This window comes from Meriones unguiculatus, chromosome 1 (genome assembly GCF_030254825.1).
Source record: "Meriones unguiculatus strain TT.TT164.6M chromosome 1, Bangor_MerUng_6.1, whole genome shotgun sequence".
NCBI lineage: Eukaryota > Metazoa > Chordata > Mammalia > Rodentia > Muridae > Meriones > Meriones unguiculatus.
The window spans coordinates 63,072,061-63,089,806 of NC_083349.1; the positions used below are offsets into that span (position 1 = coordinate 63,072,061).

At 39.0% G+C, this 17,746-nt stretch overlaps 1 protein-coding gene across 1 annotated transcript in view; it reads left to right on the top strand.

The window, feature by feature from the left end:
* Sorcs3 (sortilin related VPS10 domain containing receptor 3) overlaps window positions 1–17,746 on the top strand; it is a 604,602-nt gene that overhangs the window by 542,404 nt on the left and 44,452 nt on the right. Inside the window, exons 15-16 of the mRNA XM_060390926.1 lie at window positions 11,784–11,901; window positions 12,902–13,035. Of these exons, the coding sequence (XP_060246909.1) occupies window positions 11,784–11,901; window positions 12,902–13,035 (252 nt within the window). The remainder of the gene's footprint in view (window positions 1–11,783; window positions 11,902–12,901; window positions 13,036–17,746) is intronic.

A 17,746-nucleotide genomic window follows, 5' to 3' on the forward strand; every position in this document is an offset into this window, starting at 1 on the left:
TGTGAGCTTCACCCTGCGCAGTGGCTCAGGGAGAACAGCTAAGTTGTTCCAAAGGAAGATTCTCATTTCCCCTAAGACCGGACACATGCTTGTCTGTGCCTCTGTCTATTCACTTGATCTAACAGAGTCAAGAGAAAGATGGTCCACAGGAATGCTACATCTGTGCACATCCAAGAAGATCCTTTGTCTTAGAAGAGACAGCAGTTTACAGCTGCAATTGCAAGGAAAGCTAATTGCAGGGCAGTCTTGAGGCACTAGAGCCTGTGGGTAAATGCAGCTAAACTGGAAAGGCCTGTGAAGGCTTCTGGGATTTATGGAAGCTCTCGACACAGTCACACACCCGCCCTGCACCCCTCTTGAAGTAGATACCGATGGTGCTACAGTCATGTGTGTCTGTGACCCAGCCTGAAAGATGGAAATGTTTCCCTTGAGAAGCCTCCAGCATGGGAAGAGTTAAGTGTCAGGAGACTTGGTTTCTAGCTTGTTCTCTTCTTGAACGGCCCAGTGTTTTGTTCAGGCCTTAGCTTCTTGCTGGTCTACAAAGGGATTAGGCCAAAGGTTCATCCCTAAGACTGCTCTATCCCTAACACTTTATGGTCCTGTTGGTTCACTTTTATGCCTCAGGGATTCCCAAGTGGAGACCAGGCCAATAACGACTGCCATCATTCAGGGTCAACTGTGTAATTCTTCTCTCACTGCAGGTTTTAGACCTTGAGACAAATAGGATAATAATTGGGACTTTCTAGTTATAAACTTCCTACAGATTTTTCCTTCCTTTCTTTCTCCAACTGTGCTTTCAAATTTATAAATTTCATGGTGTTCCTGCTTTTTGTGCAAACAGGCTATTTAGAGCTGGAGGTAAGAGCCTCCTACCCCTGCCTAAGCCTCAGAGCCAGCAGTGCAGTCAAATGGCTGCTAATGAGCCACAGAGCACTTCAAAACACAGCGCTGGGAACTGTGTGTGAAAAATGCTAACCAGTGTGTGCACTTCCTTGCTGACTGTCCTTTGTTTGCTGTGATGCATTGTGGGATGACTCCCTTGTTTTGGAATGTCAGTTTTTTTCTTCTGTTAAATTGGAATAAATGAGGTAATTCACACAGAAGAGTTAGCATATGCCCAAACTTTGGCAATTCTTTGATATAAATTTGATAAATTTTAATGGCATTATTATTATTATTTGATTAATTTTGCTGATCATTCATTCGGTTTGCAAACTCAAGAGATTATGCATATATATGGGTGTGCTCTATGTCACCCAAATTCCCAGTCATCCAACCAATAGATAATGTAAGTAATCACAATAATCATACTAAAATTGCTGTGTATTTATGAAGGTCTGAGTGAGTCTGTTTGTGTAGGTTCATGTGTATAGGAATATATAGAGAGGCCAGAAGACAACCTTATAAGGCAATTCCCCTGGTGCTGTCCACATACTGTGTTGAGACAAGGTCTCTGGCTAAACACCTGACAAGTAGGCTACGCTGGTTGACCACCATGCCCCAGGGATACTTCTGCCTCCCCACTATGGGATTATAAGTGTATCCTGCCATACCCAGTTGTTATTGTATATGAGTGCTGGGGAGCTAAATCAGGTCTTCGTACTTGCATGGCAAGCAATGGGAGAAGTTCTTACATCTTTATAGAGACTTAAATAAATCCCTGTAGGGATTTGAGAAGGCATCCTGGATAGAGGACAAATGAATTAAGGAAGCCATGCCTCCCTTGATGGATATACAGTTCTGATGGGTACAAGGTAGTGAAAGGTGCTAAAACACACACAGGTCAAAGGGGCTAATGTTCAGGGGCTCAAGTGAATAGTTATGTGCATGAGATTTGCAACTAGGTCGCGTGGCAGTTCCTTGGAAGTCTCTTACACAGAGAGAGAATTTGTAGACATAAATGGGATTGGTGACCATTGTGATCACAAAATCTAAGGGAACCTACACATAGCTGGTGAATAAGAGAGATTTATAGTTCCATCAAAGGACTGGGAATTTATCTGGTGGTAACAGAGAGGACTAAGTGGAGTTGAGGATGGGGTTTCTGCCAATTCAGAGGTTTCAGCTGAGGAAGTAACAAAGAAAGTCTAGAAATAAATTCCAGAAGTCATAATCGGCCTTCATCTTTTGCTGATAGTGTTGTGCAGGCAAATAAAAGTAGGACTTAGTAGGTAGAAGAACTCAAAATGAAAGATGAAGCTCTGTCAAAGGGAAGAGAAATATCCTGGTTGTGAGTTAGTGAATTTGATTCCTCCAAACTCACGCTGGTCAACTTCCCAACCATAATCTCTAAAGTGAATTCTTTTGTTTGAATATTTCTAGGAATTCTTGTTAATAACACCTTGTTCGCCTCATGAAGGCTCATGGCCAACCACTGTCTTCTTAAAACTTCTCGCAGCTTGCATAACTATGAATAAAAGCCTTTGTAACCAGAGGTCCAAAGAACCAAATACCTATGCAGGGGAGAGGCAGGTGACTCAGAGCTTTTCTCCTAGAAAGAGGTAAACATCTTTATAGAACCTACTTCTCTAATTACATTTACTGTGGCATTGTTTCCATCTAAATTATAGCAATTATATACCCTGATCCCATTTGAAATCATTTAATTAATGAGTAGCTAACTCGTGTGTGTTTGGAATTCTAATGAAGTCTTTTCTTTTTGTGAGTCACCTCCCTCCACAAATTAATCACCCTTTTTCCTTCAGAAATGCCTATGCTCTCTGGATGGTAGATTGAAGAAAGTGTGTTATTTAATGTCCCAGAGACTGTGTTTGTTATGGAAACCTTAACACGGTTTAGGATTATCAGAGACGGTAGCTTCTACTCCTGCTCCTCCAAAGATTGCTTTAATTCTTCTAAATCTCAAGGGACATTGGACTTAATCATATCCTTTGACCCATAAATGAAAGCAGATAAAGCTATGGTAACAATGTTGCAAAACATGATTGATTTTGTTTGATGAATTCTATTCATCAGTCAACCACGAACTATATTAATTTAGCACCTGTTGTATGTAAGAAGTACTTGTGAATGCAAAGATGGATGACTATACTAGATACATAAATCCACTGATTGGAAGTTTGCCAAGCAATGGATAACTTGTGTGTCTAGAGGTAAACATGAAGGCTGGGGGGAAAATATATTCTCAGAAGTTATCTTGAAAGGACCATAGTCTGAATTTTTATCATTTTGAGTTCCTTCCACTTAACAAAAGTCATCTTTTTAAAGAAGTCTGAAGACTTTAGGAAGGTGTTTGTTCATCTAGTTAATGTCAAGGCAAAGGAGAATGAGGGAAAGCAATCAGGTCTTCTAATTTCTCTGCTTTGTTATCTTGCTTCTATTCCCAGACCAACATCAAAGCCAGGGAACAGGGCTGCCTGTGACCAGTGTCTTGTGAACAGGTTACAGATTAGGCATACCAGAAGTTGAGAACAAAGATTGGATAGTCTCTTAGGTTCGCAGAGCCCAAGAGGAATCTAAAGCAGAGAGACAAACATGAAAAAATGCATGTGGCAAGGTAAAAAGAAAAACAGAAGTAATAAATTTTAATTGATTTTCCCCCTGAAAATCCATATAATGAGAAACAGCTCCGAGAATTCATTTATTTTGTTCCTGTGGTTAGGAGAACTTCCTCAGGGAACTAAAGGGCAGGGAACCTCTTTTCAGGCAGCCATCTATATTCATGTATGAGGTGTCTACTTTTTTTTTTTAAGGCTCAGTATGAAGAAAAAAGAAAAGACAGATTTCCCAAATTTGAGGAAAGTGTGTGCTGTAAAAAAACCGATTGTGAGTCAAGGCCGTTGAAAGACCATGATTTAAACATTAAGTGAGCCTGCAGAAGTTCCATCAATGAGGATGATGATGATAATGAACCTTTGTTGTCTACAGGACCCTAAACATTTCACAGGCATTATTTAACTTAATGAGAGTTAGGATTGCATTGTATTTCTTTGAGTTGAGAGAAGGAACAAGGCAAGGAGCTGGTGGAATGGCTCAGCAGGTCAGGGTACTTACCGCCAAGTGTATCAACCTGAGATTGGTTCCTGGGAACCAATATGGTGGAAGAGAAGAACCAACTCTTGAGGTTGCTTGCACAAATAGGCGTGTGTGTACACACATTCGCATGCCCCCACACACTTAATAGTAATAATAACAATAGTACATTATACATAATGATAATAATAATTTAAAACTTTTTGTTTTTGTTTTTGAGACAGCGTTTCCCTCTTTTGCCTTGGTTGTCCTGGACTCACTTTGTAGACTAAGCTAGCCTCGAACTCAGAAAGATCTGCCTGCCTCTGCCTCACAGAGTGCTGGGATTATAGACGTGTGCTACCACACCTGGCTAAAAGGTAATTTTTTAAAAAGAGACAAGGAATGCAATTATGAAGAAAGGGGTTCAAAAATAGTTTGTAGAAACAATTATAAAGAAGAGAAGTGATGTTGGTAGCAGTGAGTTTGAAAAAGCTGGAAACTGAAAATTTTCAGGTTTAGGCTCATTGGAGACAATGAAACAGATTATATTTTAGGGACAAGAAGCTTTTTTAAAAAAATGTTTTAAAATTGAAAACATTTTTAATTTTCTTTTTAAATTTAATTAAATTTATTTATTTATTTATTACAATTCATTCTCTTTGTATCCCCGCTGCAGCCACCTCCCTTGTCTTCTCTGTTCCACCCACCCTCCCTCTATTCCCCATATGCCTTTTTCCTAGTACCCTGATAGGGGAGGTCCTCTACTCATTCTATCTGACTTTAGCCTATCAGCACCATCTTTCTCTGTGGCCTTGCAAGGCTGCACCCCCCTAGGGGGAGCTGATCAAAGACACAGCCACTGAGTTCATGTCAGAGACAGCTCCTGTACCCCTATCCACTTGGAAACTGAGCAGCCTATGGACCCCTTCCTCTGATCAAGGGGTCTAGATCCTCTCCATGCAAGGTCCTTGGTTGAAGTATCAGTCTCTGCAGGAGCCCCTAGGTGGGAATGTAACCTTGTACAATCACTTTAGAAATCAATCTGGTGCTTTCTCAGAAAATTAGGAATAGTGCTACCTCAAGATCCAGCTGTACCACTCCTAGGCATATACCCAAAAGATGCCCCACCATTCAATAAAGACATTTTCTCAACTATGTTCATAGCAACTTTATCTGTAATAGCCAGAATCTGGAAACAACCTAGATGTCCCTCAACGGAGAAATAGATACAGAAAGTGTGGTATATTTATACAATGGAATACTACTTAGCAGTTTAAAACAAGGGAAAAAAAGCCTTGAAAATTAAATTTACTTTTCAAGATCCCCATGTTCCTCTAATTGTCCTCCACAATCCATTCTTTTCCATTCTTTATTTCTCAGTGACCATTGCTAAGAACTGCTCTTTTCTATAGAATACAAATGCATCCAGAAGGCATTCCTAACCTAAAACAGTTTCTATTTAGTTAAAAAAATCTTGAGTAAAAATAGTAGGAAATGAAGAACACCTGGATGGCCCTTTTTCACCAGAGAAATTTTAGGCAATCCTGGTTTATAGGCACATAAAGTAAGAATACAAATGAAGCATTTACTGATAATAAATCAAGAATTTTATTTTAATATAATTCTTTGACATACATATAATTTTACCACTTACAAAGATTAAAACAAATTTGCAAACTACAAAGATGGATATGCTGTTTATTTTACATGAAGAATTAAATCTTAACTGCAAGTTTGGTACTGCCGGAAGTGGAAAGCATCTCTAGCACTTTCCAGAGTTGCTTGGTATTCTACTGTTATAATCCTCAAGGCAGAGAATGTATTTTCACATAAATAATAGTACAAAATTTCAGAAGTGCATTTAGGCTATTTCTGAAATTGTTGAAAATTTGGTCATAAACTCAAGCCAAAATTTATTTTTAATTTTTTTTATGAAACCCTTTAGCAACTCAAAGCAAATTGTAATATCTAAAATTAAATATTCTACTTAAATGTAATCCAAAGATATACAACCTTGATACTTACATGCTGAGAAATGATTGCAGGGAAAATATTTAAAGGCTTTGTTTTGTTTTGTTTTGTTTTTAATTAATGTCTTATGCTTTTGTAAGCATAGAGCAAACCAGCAAGAACCAGAAAGGAGTGACCCTCTATGTTTGCTTCAGTTTCTGCTCTGGCATCCTCCGGTGACAGACTGCAGTTATTTGTCAGTTCATGACGAATAGTTGTCTCAAATCTGAACTGAGGGGTTTGCATTGGTCCAGGCTGCTGCACAGTGTGATGACATGCTCAGTGCAGAGTGCATTTTCTGTGTTTAAAACCAAAGCTGCGTGGGAAATGCCACCTGAAAGACTTTGAACCCACTAAACAGTCGATTCTGAATTGAGTTTTAGTTATTACACATTCAGAAGTCTTTTGCTGTTGCCAAATCTCGCAGGAATCTCAGAGTCAGGACTGTGACCACATGTGGAATTGTGACCCTTGGGGTGTTTTCATAATTGTTTTGCCTTTGAAACTATAATGCAATCACATCTTTTCCCTTACTTGCCCTAAATTCTTTCCATGCATCCCTTTGCTCCCTTTCTAATTCATGGCCTCCTTGGGAAGCTGTCATCTTTATTGTTCAAAACAGTTTGAGAACAAAATCATCATCATCAGGACTTCAGAGAAATGCATATGTTTAGGCCCAAGAGCATACTAATGAGAACCTTTGTACACATGGGGAAACCCATGTGTCAAAGGCCTTCTGGAAAGGCACAGTCGAACATCTAAAGGAAGGAAGTTCATTGTTGCCAGAAAATTTCATATCTCCTGAAAACACTGACTTCTGGCTTGGAAACCTCACATTCTTTGAAATACTCTCCATGTGCCTGTTTCCTCTAGTATAACCTTGACTTGGTTTGAGCATGCCTTGATACATAAGCTACTTTATTCTCCCCAAATAAGATAAGTGTGAGGAATGAGCTCCCCCTATTGTGCTGGCAATGGCTCCTTAACATTAGAGGAATAAGTCCAGATAACCATAAACTCTTGTCTGGGAACTTGATGTTTGTTTTTGTTCATAAGATGCAGTCTGGGAATTTACTTTTGATTTTCAGTTCATGACATCCATTTCGTCAATTTTTAAGAAAAGAGATTATTAAATACTTAGTTATTGATTACTTTGTATTTCATAGCCTGCTTAATTTTCTATGTATGCTACCTTTGTCATTTTCTTCTTTCCTTAGCAGTTATCAATACATCAGATAATTAATGTAATATTGAACAGAAATAGAGAGTCAAGGTTCATGCAAAAGAAAGGCTATGTGTCCGAGTTACTGACTGTGATACCTGCTAATGTGGCACTGCCTAGAATCACATGGAAAATTAGTCTCAATCATTAAAATATCTCTATCATGTTCGTCTGTGGGCATGTACATGAGGGATTGTCATACAGCTGACACTGGAGGGTATCCCACTGTGAGTGGTATTTATCTTAGGTAGGTAGTCCTAGAATGTACAAGAAAGCTACCTAAGAATGAGCCTATAAATGTGCCAGAGAGCAAACCAGCAAGAACCAGAAAGGAATGACCCTCTATGTTTGCTTCAGTTTCTGCTCTGGCATCCTCTGGTGACAGACTGCAACTTGGACTTGTAAGCCAATATAGCAGTTCCCACATAGGTTAGTTTTGATCAGATTATTTTATCAGAGCAGCAGAAAAGTAACCATCACAGTCACTGAGGCATAATTAGTGAAGAGATTGGGGATCTCTGGTCTTCTAGGACAGAATGAATAAAAGGATTGGGAATTTGTCAGCATCCAAATATTAATAAGGGATGTACTTTGCTGATTTTAGCTGAGCTCCTTCAAGAAGATGAGCAAAACTCATCATCTTAACAGTTTAAAATGATTATTATTTTGTATTAGGTACTTGGAATTAACCTTACAGGAAAAGAGAATAGCATACATCCAAGAATATGTTTTCATCAATTTACAGTTTGGAGAAAGACCTGGGAAACGCAGTGTGGAGCAAGATGTCGAACAAATGTAGATGAAAGGAATGTACCTGTCGAGATGTCATGAGAAATATTAGAACCAGTCTACAAGATGTGACTGATTTGGTGCCTGTGTTCAGTCTTGAAATAGACTCTTCAAGGCTCAGTTTCACCGAGGTTGTATACTTGGATCAACCTCAGTTCCTATTCAGAGTCAGCCCTGGGCAACGATAAAGCCTAGGCTCGCAGTTGCATGGTCACTAACTACTGTGCCCGACTGCTCCTTGATAATCTCTGTATGTTAGAAAGTTATCTAACACTTTACAAGCTCTCCTACTTGTGAGCTCCTTAGGATGTCCACCCTATTTCTTTTTTTCCAAAGACATATAGGATTGCACCATTTCAGCACAAAGATGAAAGGCAGCCATGAATCCTTTTGTCATCAACATTAGTGTCCTATGACTTCTGTAACAAACCATTAACTAGATGACTTTAAAAACGGTGTTTATTATTTTATAGTTCTGGAAACCAATTTTCAAATATCAAAGAATTTTCAGTAGAACTCACTCTTTGACTTCTTTTAAAAAAACAAACAACAACAAAAACAAAACAAGAGCTTACTGGTGAATACTTATACATAGTGTAGGATTCATAAAGGAATTTTCATACAAATGTATCATATACTTAAACAATATTCACTCCAACTTCCCTTTATGATGTAGGCATCTCTTAGTTTATGGCCATCTACCTCTGGTTTATACTTCTGTCTTCATTTGGCCTTCTCACTACCTGTTAATCTTCATTATCTGTTACAGAATACTTCTTGCTGCTTTTAGGGTCCATCTCAGTAACCTAAGATGCTCTTATCTCATTATCATTTATTTAAATCTGCAAGCTCCTTCACACACACGAGGTTGCTTCATAGCTTCAAGGATGAGGACATATTCATATCCTATTGAAGACCACCATTCAATCCATTTTATAATCTTCCTCACTTTTTCTTCAGTTGTCTTAAACTTTGGCAACTAAACATTTTTGGATGGTCTGATAAAATATAGCATTTACACAGAGGTGAATATATATTTCCTAATAGGTGATTTTGTTTAAAATTTAGATTATGAAGCATCCATTAATACAACAACCTATATATGACTTGAAGTTGATTCATATCGCATAGTCTTGGTCCTTTTTAAATGGCAGTAACTTACAGTAACTGTTATTATTATTATTATTTGTGATCTTGCTAACATACACTAACCTGGGATATTGCTTCTTTTGTTTTAGGTAATATGTGCAATCTTGTTAATTTATTTCATGATCACTTAAAGAGTCATTGATCTTGTTGAACTGTTCACTTACATTGGCCACACACACACACACACACACACACACACACATATATATATATATATATACAATTTAACTGTTATTATTCCCTAACATTAGCTGTATGAAGCCAATTTCTGTTATCCAATCTTTATACCAGTACCAGAAAGAAGAGTTGATTTTTCTCTCTGTTACAACATATTTTATTAAACTCTACCTGTCTGTAGACTATAAGAACTGACCAGGTCCTGATTTTACCGTAAAGCACATTGACTGTTACTTCTAGCTGCATGTCATCGGAAAGTTCCATATCTATTTATAAGCATTATTTTCACCTAAGTAGATAACAGAACCTGACAAGCTGACTACCCATACCTCCCTTTGGGTTGATTTCAATATCTTAATTAAATGCTCTTCAGCCATATCACCTTAGTAGCAGCTGACTTACAGTTTAAATATTTTCTTCAAATCTGCTCTGCAGACCCTGTCACCTGTCTTGTTGATGTCCAGGTAAATCATGTACCTTGTATTTTCTTCTCTCTGCCTAGTAATCTTCTTATAGAAATGGATAGGATTAATCTAAAATAATGTATGTTGTGAGCCATGAAATAAATGTTTAGAGAAGAGAAAAATATTTGCTTTAATATCACTACCATCATTAGACTCAGGTTGCTACAATCAAGGAAGCCTTAACACAGAAAATAATGTTTGAATGTGGGAGAATTTTGATAATGAGTAGAGAGGGAAAGAGATATTTGTCAAGGTCATTTTCAATTTTTAAGAGACCCAGTTATTAATTTGTCTCTACATTTTGCCAAGCAAGTAGAACCTTATCTTAAGAGGTAGCTGTTTTGTTAAATTTTTAGTGGAGCTGACATGGTAGCACAATACTGAAATCCTAGAATTTGGGAGGTGCAGGCAGGAGGATTAGGAAGCCAAGGCTACATAGATTGTGGTCAGTATAGGATACATGAAACCTTGCCTCAGAAACAAACAAACAAACAAAACAAAACCAAAGACAAACTATATTTTAAAAGTAAGTGGGCTGACTTGCACACTCTGAAGAAGTTTCAAACTAAATAAGGGAAACATCTTGATGATGACATGACATCTCTGTATTGGATTTGTAAACTAATATATTTAGCAAGAAATAAAAAAGATAAAGAAAATTCAGGAGAAACACAGCATCAGCTAGATGTGTAGAATATTCTAGCCTCAAAACATCTAATCTGTGCCTAACTAAGGTTCTAAAAAGACCAGTCTCCAGAGAGCATAGCCCTCAGTTTCCTCCTCAAAGGCTGTTCAATCTTCTTTTAGATAAGACTGTAAACTTTTCATTCAATTTTTATCTGATAAAACATTCAAAGCTGTTTCCCAAGATTTATTTTAAGTTAGATGATCTACAAATCCAATCTTATTTTTCCCCATATTTTACAATTTATTTTAGCCATCACCCCTCCTGAGAGCATCTTCATCTCCCAGCGTATCAAAGGAACCATCCCAATGAGAGTTCACTTGGTTATCAGTGTAAGAATATCTAAACCAGGGCAGAGGAGAGTGTAGGACTGGCAGTGTGACTGAGGCTTGCTAAAATGGACAGCCTCCAGTTCTTTGAAAGACATCTCTTGCTCTGAGCTCCCAGCATGACTGGTCTTGCCTCTCCATCACAGTGATAGATGCCTTGCACTGTGGTCTTATGACATGCCACCCCAGGGGAGAATTGATGGTCAGTCTTTTGTTTTCTTCTTCTTCTTTCATTTTTTTCTAGAATGATTGATCATTCATGTTTATAGGTCTATCAACAACTGGGCTTTACAAAGGTCAGTATTGATTATCTGGACCATGCAGATAGCATTTTTCATTACTGTACATAAATATGACTTTCTTTTATTGGAATGCTATGATTTTTCAAGGAAGGCAGAAAGAAAATAAGCATTCATAAGAGTCATACAGTAGATATTTCAATTAAAATGCACAGAGATGGTCACAGGTCTTAGCATCAGTGGGGTCATACTTGGATAATATATTTCACTGTTCCTAGTGTGGTGTTCAAATATGCAGACATGCATGTGTACAAACACACATTCTCTCTTTCACACACTCACACACGCACACACACAACTGTTTTATAAATGAGGAAACTATTTCTAGCACTGAACATGGTAGACAAATAATACTAGTCCTGACATTAAGAAAAAAATGTAAAATCTTTGTGTCAAAATAAAAAGAATGGTTTCACATGGGTGATAGATTGTTTTACTGCTTCCTATAAGGCACATACAGTAATTTTACAATTAAAAGAAAAGTGATTCCAAATCTACTGTGAATGATAGCCACTTGACTGAAGATGTGAAGGCCCTGGTCACTGAATAGTGAGACCATTCTGTTAAGAAACTGACTTTGGAGAGACACAAGGCTAGGCCGTCCTGATAGCCCCCTCTCTAGTCTGGTGCATACTGACTGATGTCAGGCTTCTTGTTTTTGACACTCCTTCCCTCAACACTTAGAGTCTTTGGCCACTTCAGCCTGCGCTCTGAATGGCAGTTGGTGAAAGTGGACTACAAGTCTATCTTCAGCCGGCGCTGTACCAAGGAGGACTTTGAGACTTGGCACCTACTCAATCAGGTACCCCTACCTTAGGATGTGATGGCCTTTAACAGGAACTGCTGCCAACTGGGTTCAGTCTTCTCTAATTTGATATTCTTGGAAAAGGGAGGCAGTGCATCATTTGGGGGTATGACTATGAGCAAAATGATTTGTACATACCCTGGACCAAGATGGGTAGATAACATACAACCCAGGATTTGATATACTCATTAGGTCACTCAACTCCCAGAAGAGAAGATATAACAATAACTTAGGATGTTAGCTCAATTGGCAAAGAAGTCTGTCCCAGGCAGTGAGGGCACCTCTTCTAGTATATTAATTTGCCCTGCCATTGTAGAGGGTGAGAGCATGTCCCTGGACAGCTTGAATAATGCCCTCAAAGCACCAGAAAAAAGGGATGCTAAAAAAGTTCTATGGCAGATGAGTCTAGTGATGACAGATCTTTATTACCATGCAGCATAAGCAGACTTCTCTGTTCTTCCCAAAACTCAGGTCCTTAGATTTTGTATCACCAACTTTTCTACTTCTTGCCCTTGTCTGAGATTTAAGACTTTAGTGTAATTGTTTATGAGAGTAAAGGGGAGCAGAGGGAGAAGAAGAGGGAGAGAAAGAGAGGTGGGGCAGAGCGATTACACTTACGAGGTCAACCTCAAATTTACAGTGGAGAGAATATAAGCAATCTAAACAGTATACCCGAAGTTGTATTCTTGTTACTTTAGCTGCTGAAGGCACTGGATAATGGCATGTTGCTCTCTAGGGTCTGAAATTCTCTGCAAAGTGGAGAAGAAGCAGTAGTACACAAACATCACAGATAAGATTCCTAGAGGGGTGGACCTGGGCCAGCCAGCCATAGTGATCCTTTCAAGTGGTCATAAAAGATTAGCACAGTCATTCTTGAAACTCCTGCATGGTTACTGAGAAATGGGAATGCTAAAGATCAGTGCCTTTGTTGACCAACTGGTTTATTTCACTTCCTGTATGTTTTACTGCCTGTCTCACTATGGACTTTCTCTTTGAGGGAGAGCCTTGCGTCATGGGGGAAAGGAAAATATTCAAGAAACGCAAGCCAGGTGCTCAGTGTGCCCTTGGCAGAGACTACTCTGCATCGGTGGTGTCAGAACCCTGTGTCTGTGCTGACTGGGACTTCGAATGGTGAGTCCTTTGAAATTTCATCTTCAGTTCCAATCAGATATTGTGGTGGGGGTGAAGGTGTAGTTAGTAGAGGTAAGTTAGACCCAGATGCAGAGTGTGACTTGTGGCCCTAGTTGCTGGAGGTCTGCCTCATCTGAAAGTGAGACTGAGGCACACTGGTGAGGAGTACCAATGTCTGAGCAGTGTGCCCTGGGGGCCGGTAATCTTGTCTCCAGTTGTATCTGACAGTCCTGGAGGAGTGGGATGGCCCCTGATGAGGCTTAAAGAGCTCCTGTCCTAGGCAGTTGCCTTCATACGTATCTCTCAAATTGCACTCCTGCATGTGAGTACATTGTCACTGTTTCCCTTATTTTTATTTTTAACTGACATATAATATTTGTACATATGTATAAGACAGCACAGTAAGTTTTGCACATGTAACACTGTGGAATGACCAAATCAAGGCAATTGGCATCTTAGTCTACTCAAAGGTTTTCCAGTTCTTTGTGCTGGAAATCTCTGGACTCCATTTTAGACTATAATTCTGCCTCCAACAATGGAGAAGTGCAACACATATTTAGAATTTTGATATCTAATCTTTCCTACAGCTGATGATTCCCAAATATAAAAATTTCTCACCTCCAGCTCCAACCTCATTCTCCTCTGACATAAGTCTGTCTGATCTATACAGTTTACATCTGGTTTTCTAGGAGAGGTGGCGCAGTAAGTGTTCCTCTTTCCTGGAAGAGAGTCCTGGCCCAGTTTTCCCAGATTCTGTCAAACACAGAGCCCTCCATACAGTGGCTGGGATAAAGGTCCCAGGAGGGATGGATTTTCCTTCTCCCTGTCCTCAGCTGTCATCAATGAGCCCTTTCAGCTTCTCCCTCCAAACCACACTGTCCCTAAAAGCACTTCCATCTACCCTCATAGCTGTTATTATTGCTGCAAGTGCCTATTAACTCTACTGCCACTCCTCCCACGGTCACCTAAAAATCCCGTGTGTGAGGTACAGTCCTAGTTACTGTACCAGGTACATTTTTTAATAATTCCAAATCAGATCTCATTACTCCTATACTTAAGATAACTTGGTGGATTCCTCTCTCCCTTAAGATGCTTCACTGTTGTAGGCCCTTTGGCCTGGTATCCTTTTCTAACTAATTTATTGTTTGTTATTCTTCCTTCATTTGCTATATTTCAGTAAGACTACCAACGCCCAGTAATTAATCCAAGCTCATTCCTAGGAAAAGGAATGGAGAATACAACAGTTTCCACCAAGTTTCAGCATGGCTGACACTTTTTAAGCACTCATGTTTCTTCAAAATTTTTAGCTACCACCAGGATACAAAGTTAATAAATTGTGAATAATAATAATACGATAATAATCTCAACAAAAAAGAAAAAAGAAAAGAAATACTGAAGACGTCACGTCTCATGTATACACACCAGTGCTCTCTGGCACACCACCTTGCTATGAAGTGATTATGCTTTTGAATGTTTGTTCTCATCTGTCTTTCCCCAGTAGAATGTAAACGCTGTTTACATTCTGAGCTTTAGACTTCCCTCACTGTTAAAACCCCAGTGCCGACTCTACAGTAAACATTCCATCAAGAGTTGTAACATGTTTCTGAATGATGTTCTTAAGAGAGTGAAAACCCTCCCCTGTTCTGGGAATACGTATCTATCCCTCTGGTCTCTTCTAGATGAGTGCTTCCCATGTATTCAGTCAGAAGCTGAAGTTTCATTTGATAATTTATATTGATAATCCTGGATTAGAAGAAATAGCTAGTGGCTCAAACAGCAGCCATAGACAAGGAAGCCGAGGGGGCAATGGCAGAGTGTGTTTGGAGCTCTCTCTCTGGTGCAGAATGGCGAAGCACACGGCAGGGCACAGAGCATTTAGCCCTACATGGCAGCCTCTCTTCTCCCCTCTCCATTTTATCTAGCCCTGGTCTAGAAGTCACATTTTTATTTCCTGAGTTTACTAGAACGCCAATGCATAACTCAAAGTCACTGTGTGTGGTGATCATGCCTGGTTTCATTCTTCAGTAACCTGGCTTCAGTGAGATTCATTAAAATGAGATAGACTAAATGGAATTAAATTTCAACAGCAGGGTCCTTTATGTGGTTGAAGATCTTTTGAAAGCAAAAATATTTTCACAGCTGGGAAAAACATTTTTAATTATAAACTTCAGCCCAGTGTACAATCATATCAGGCAGTTGTATCAGTCTCCTTAGAATTGTAAGGTGGATATTGTATTTCCTACTTTTATCATGGCTGTGACAAAATACTTGGAAAAAAGCAACTTAAAGGAAGAAACCTTCCTTAGGATTCCTTACTTAGGGTTCATGTTTTAGGAGGCTTTAGTCCAGCAAGGCAGCAGGAATATGCAAATATGCACATATGCACACATGCAAATGTGGGAAGGCAGGAAGCAGAGAGCAGACAGGAAGTCAGGCCAGGCTATACAATTCTTAAAGCCTACCTTTAGTGACTCACTTTCCCCCACAGTTTCCACTGCCCTTTACAACACTGCTATTAGCTTGGATATTTCACATTCAAACCACAACAAATAGCAACGTGTTCAGACTATAAACTTCAGGGTACCGTGTATCCTTCTCCAGACTGACTCCACTGAGGCTCACTACCTTTGAGTGCACAAAAATACAGGTTCCGCTGTTTCTCCTTGAGCTAAAGCTGATTTTCACCCATTTCCAGTAGGACTCACAAGTAAGAGAGAGAGAGAGAAAAAAAATTATAAAATAATTATTTCTTTCCTTAACCTGTTCTATTTGCCTGGTGTGTGTAAAAATCACAACAACACTTAGATTCACAGGTTTTTATTCTGGGAAATATTTTTAATTTCTGCGTCTTGGCTTCCTTGGCTGTGAAATAAAAATGCACAACGGGTATCTCATTAGGTCCTAGGGAGAAATAAATGAATTAGTAAATGAGTGAGGGTGGATCATTAATGTAGATAGGGCGCTTACCCAAGCTGTGTACAAGAGAAGCCTACAACATATGTCAGCTGCAGTTGCTGCAGTAGCTGGAGTTTGTACCCCAGAGTTAAGTGATCACCATAGAGTTGATATCGGATAAATCAGAGCTTAATCATTCAAGTAAGCGCTGTTTGAAAAGTTGTACCTTTGGGTGTTATGCAATTATTTTAATGCTAGTGACAATGCTTAAAGCTTAATGCTTTTTAGCCCTTCTTTGAGGCTTGCTGTCAGAATCTAAGTAAAGAAGTTTATGGGGAAGAGGAAGGACCCTTTCAAGGCATTCTGTGGTTCTTACATTTGTGCTGCTAGAGGTCTCGAGACACTATGATGTCAATATCCTTACCATTGCCATTTTAATGAGAAACAAATGAGCAGCACATTTCTTAATAAGTTACCTAAGCATAGTTACATAAGTGGTAGAGGCACAGCTGAGATTCAAATGCAGGGATGGTTAAATTTTAGCCTGTTGCTTCTTTGTCATCTATTGCTCAAGAAACTGAACAGGTCTTATTATTTGAGATTTCTTTTTATGCTTCAGAAGGAATAGAATCTCTACTTTTATTTCCTCTAAAATTAAAACTCATTTTCAAATGACCCAGGGTGACTGCTCTAAGTGAAATTTAATATGGACTATTTCATTAACTCCAAAGACAATTTCAAATAAAGAAAATTTTAGCATTGCTACTAGACTTGTAATAGGCATATGGTCTCCAAGAAGACATTGTAGATTTTTATATATAAGGTACTATATGTTTGCATTTCTGTTATCAGTCATACCTTATATTAAAAAGAATGCAGAAAACACTTGAGATTAATACAGGGTCAACCAAAAGGAAAGGCCTGGTCTCACTGCCTGGTCACCATCAGAACTGTGTTTATCTACTACTTCTGTAAATGTTTGAAATTGTCCTCAAGTATCAATTTTACCTTTACAGTAGTTTTTCTGTGCTGAAAGAGATGGCTCAGCAAATACAGCATTTGTTGTTCTTGCAGAGGACTGGGTTTCAGTTCCCACAAGTCACATGATGACTTAGAAGCATCTGGAAATCCAGTTTCATGACAACTGACGACCTCTCCTATCTTCCACAAGCACTAGGTACATACATAGTGTATATGCATAAATATAAGCAAAACACTCATACATAAATAAATAGATTTTCAAAACCTGAAATAAGATACAGTTTTTCATCAAGTCTAGTTTGTGTCTTGGTCTTTAGTGTTAATCTTGGAAACCAGTCTGTAGTACAGTGTCATAGCCTGAATCCCATGGTCTCCTCTTTGGATTTCCCAATTCAGTCAGTTCTAGCCTTTAGCATACACGTTCTATTTAGGTCCCTAAACCAAAGCAGGCAAAGTATAAGGCTCAGAGAGTAGCACAGAGCCTATAACTTACTTTCTCAAATTTAGGAAGGCTGTAGGCTGGGAATGGTGTGTTTAATATCTCCATGTAGGGGAAAGCTAAAGGGCACACAGCCTGGGATCACAAAGGGAAGGCATTTTTGCTTAAAGGGAGACATTTATTGAGCCTCAGAAGTATGTTTCTGTAGAACACAAGGTTTAGGTAAAAAGTGTCACTATCACATAAAGATTGGGGTTTCTACTTAGGAGTCTAAAAGATCCCCAGCCTTAAGCTTGCTGGGCAGAATTGCTCCAAAGCAGCTGCCACCAGGGCACTGTTGAGAACAAATTCTCACTGAGAGGAGAATCAAGGTTCCAGTAGTCTCAACTGCTAGAG